The sequence below is a fragment of the Oryzias melastigma genome, linkage group LG7 (genome assembly GCF_002922805.2).
Source record: "Oryzias melastigma strain HK-1 linkage group LG7, ASM292280v2, whole genome shotgun sequence".
NCBI classification, from domain to species: Eukaryota; Metazoa; Chordata; class Actinopteri; order Beloniformes; family Adrianichthyidae; genus Oryzias; species Oryzias melastigma.
This window is the reverse complement of record NC_050518.1, coordinates 29,647,353-29,650,698: the sequence shown is the minus strand read 5'-3', so window position 1 is coordinate 29,650,698 and position 3,346 is coordinate 29,647,353. Positions and strand designations below refer to the sequence as shown.

The 3,346-nt window shown below is 37.3% G+C and overlaps 1 protein-coding gene across 1 annotated transcript; it reads left to right on the top strand.

Moving 5' to 3' along the window:
* The first annotated feature begins 683 nt into the window (after positions 1-683).
* LOC112159753 (antigen WC1.1) lies at positions 684-1,952 on the top strand. Its single transcript, XM_024294008.2, has 3 exons — positions 684-922; positions 1,013-1,318; positions 1,390-1,952. The coding sequence occupies exons 2-3, from the start codon at positions 1,150-1,152 to the stop codon at positions 1,698-1,700; spliced, it is 480 nt and encodes a 159-aa protein (XP_024149776.2). The 5' UTR covers positions 684-922; positions 1,013-1,149; the 3' UTR covers positions 1,701-1,952.
* Positions 1,953-3,346: the final 1,394 nt, after the last annotated feature.

Genomic DNA, 3,346 nt, shown 5'->3' with positions numbered 1-3,346 from the left:
TCTCTACAGAGAAAACAATTGAATTTCTGGTATTCAGGTTACTGGAACATTTGCCAAATCATTTTACATACAAGTATTTGTTCTATACCTTAGATATTTGAAATTATAATTAAGCATAAACTTTAAATTTCTAGGATATTTGATTGTAAATTATCTCCTACAGTTAACTGAATGGTCAGACAAAACTGCCGTAGTATCAGGGGTCATGGATTACGTGAACTGTTCGGGCCATGAGTCTTCTCTGTGGCACTGCAAGGCCCGGCACGGCCCACAGCTGACCTGCCAGCAAATGCCGCACGTCATCTGTTCAGGTGGGATACAGCAACAAACCATTTAGTTATGGCGATAAACTAATTTTGGGATTCAAAGAAAATAAAATCATTTGTTTAAGTTTGTCACGGATGAATGGTTTACATTATCTACTATTGTTAATTGTTAAAACTTACAGTTAGTAGTATTCCTGTGTGGATGGATCAGCTAAGAAAAAATAGTTTCTGTCGAAATTCAATATTTCCCCATTTATGAAGCGAAAAGAGAAACATCAGGAGCAGAAAAGTGCTGTATTTTGTTTCTTTGTGTCTTCTTTCCATCCTAAACCCTGTATTGTGTTGCTATGATTCAGGAAGTGTTAAGTTTAGACTGGCAGACGGTCCAGGAAAATGTGCTGGTAGGCTGGAGGTCCATCATGGAGGAGAGTGGAAAAGGGTCACTAAAAGCGGATGGGATAAAAAATATTCAGACAACATCTGTCAACGCCTCAACTGTGGGGAGACAACTGCAGATAATCATCCTGAAAAGTTCTTCCAGGGTTCTGGAAACTTTGTGTCCGTGAAGTGTGACCGAAACCAGCCTGACATTTCTGAATGTGTGAAATCTGAGCAAAACACAAGAAATGAAGAAGCTGTAGGAATAACCTGCAAGAGTAAGAACCTATTCATCTCCAACTTTCATTTACTGACAAGTTTTATTGATTGTAAATAGAAAGTTTTATATCCCAAATGTTTCTGTGCAGATCATGAAGTGGTTTTTCTAGATGGATCTGAACCCTGTTCTGGAGGGGTGGGAATCAGACAAAACAACAACACCTTCTGGCTCTCCGGGTCCAATGAGACCTGGAACTCTGAGGCTGCACAAACAGTGTGTAAGCAGATGCACTGTGGCGACCTCACCAAGTTCTACTCTAGACCTTCTGCTGAGGACATGACTGATATGACCTTCAGAGCTTACCGCTGCTCTGGAAACCAAGCGTCTCTCCTTGACTGTGACAAAGTGGAACTTCCTGACCACAATGAGACCATTGCTCAGGTGGAATGCTCAGGTAATGTCAAACATCTTTCAGTCTGACATAGTGGCTTCATTTAACTCCTTCTCCTTTGAATCCCATGATAGGAACAATCAACATGAGCCTGAGTAAGGGCTGCTGGGGGAAAGTCCGCATTCTAGCAGAAGGAAAGTCTGAAGGTGTTTGTGCAGACTCCTGGACTGAGGAAATGTCTAGAGCTCTGTGTCGAGACCAAGGCTGCGGGGAAGCTATTGTAGAAGTTAACAAGCCTCCCTCAAAAGAACATGTCATGTTTAAAAGTCTGCACATCATCAGCAAAAATTTTACCCTGAGGGAAAGCACCTTTGTTAAAATGGAGAACAGAGAAATGTGTGATCCGGCCTACGTCATCTGTGCAGGTAATACCTTATTCATCTAATTAATTCTCTTTAAAATGAAGCAAAAAAGTACAAATTATTAAATTTCTGTTATTTGCAATGGGTTTTTAAATAACACCAAGAACTTTAGAACATTTTACATATAATTGAATTTAAAGAGCTTCCTAATTCTAGAAGAACTCAAAAGATTTGTGGATTTGACCATCCCAGCCCGCCCCACACCATATTTATGCACGTCAAAAATCCATTCAGTTAAAAATGTAACTAAACATTTATATTTTTCTCTGCACAGCAGCAATAATTGACATTTCTTCTTGTTAAATTGCTAAACTTTTAAAATATTTTGTATATTTAAACATAGTTCGTTTAAGTCTCATGTATGTAAATACCTGAATCCGGTATAGTTGTTGTGTAAATTTTTAGATTCTGCATGAAGGTGTCATTTCAATCTGTTTTTCATTAAGCATGAAAACTTTCCTTTTTTCTTTGCAGGCAGTATAAAATTCAGATTCCGTCCTTCCCGGGATCAATGTTCAGGAGTTGTTGAGGTGTTCTATGCAGGCAACTGGCTCCCTGTTACTTCGACTCTTGCAGTGACAAACTATAATTTACCATCAGAGCATAGTTGTGGAAAAGCTGTAAAACCCGGAATATACTTTGGACCTCAACATGACGGTGAAGGCATCACACAGATTGGGTGTTACAAAGATAATTCAGATCCTTCCTTAGAAATTTGCAGCATTACCACCAGAAGAAACAGCAGTCTTGGTGTCCTGCAATGTTCAGGTTTGTTAATTTTATTTATTTATTTTTTTATCAATTCAAATAATCCTGCACAGTCACAAAGAAGCTGTTTAAAGATGCTTTTGTAGTTTCTTATGTAACATAGGTAGCAGGGCTTTGAATTTACTGGTGTTCAGTGACTTTGAAATCTTCCTGTGAAAGTTCTAATAGCAAACAAATATATATATATATATATATATATATATATATATATATATATATATATATATAGGGCGGTAAAAGTTTACGCATTAACGTACGTGATTAATCAAAAATAATTAATGCGTTTACATTTATTAACCATTTATTACACCTCACAGAGCAGCAGTCCTTCGCTCTACCTCGATGGTTAAGGCTTCCATTGCGTGCCTTAGAACACTTTGTCATTCCACTTATACCATAGTTTTTTACAAAGTTAAGTATTTGATTTTTTTAGTACTTTAATCTTGTGGGTTTTTTGGTTTGGATCGCTTTTTCACAAAAAACAGACTATTTGGTCCATGGTCCGAGCATTATCACAACAACGTGTCGCTGAGCCTCGACTTTCTTGGAGTAATACTGAAGACATAAAAGTCTTACTGTTGATGTGTTTTGAACACAAATTACATTTCTGGGTTAACCCTTGACAAATAAAAAAAAATTAAGACAACAAAAATGAAAGAAACATTTTTTCTTTGGTCTGTTTTTGTTCAAAAGCAGCATATTGTCATGTAAAATTTACAAAAGGAATATATAAGTGAGGGGAAATGCCTGATGAGATCTGCATTATCGGAAATTAATGGACAATGCAGAAGCCTGAACCGTCCAACACAAACAGAGAATTATTGCTTCGGTAAAATCTTTTCATTTCTGGTTATGGGCCCCTCTAAGTTCATTATTCTGCTTATACCTTGGTCACTTACTA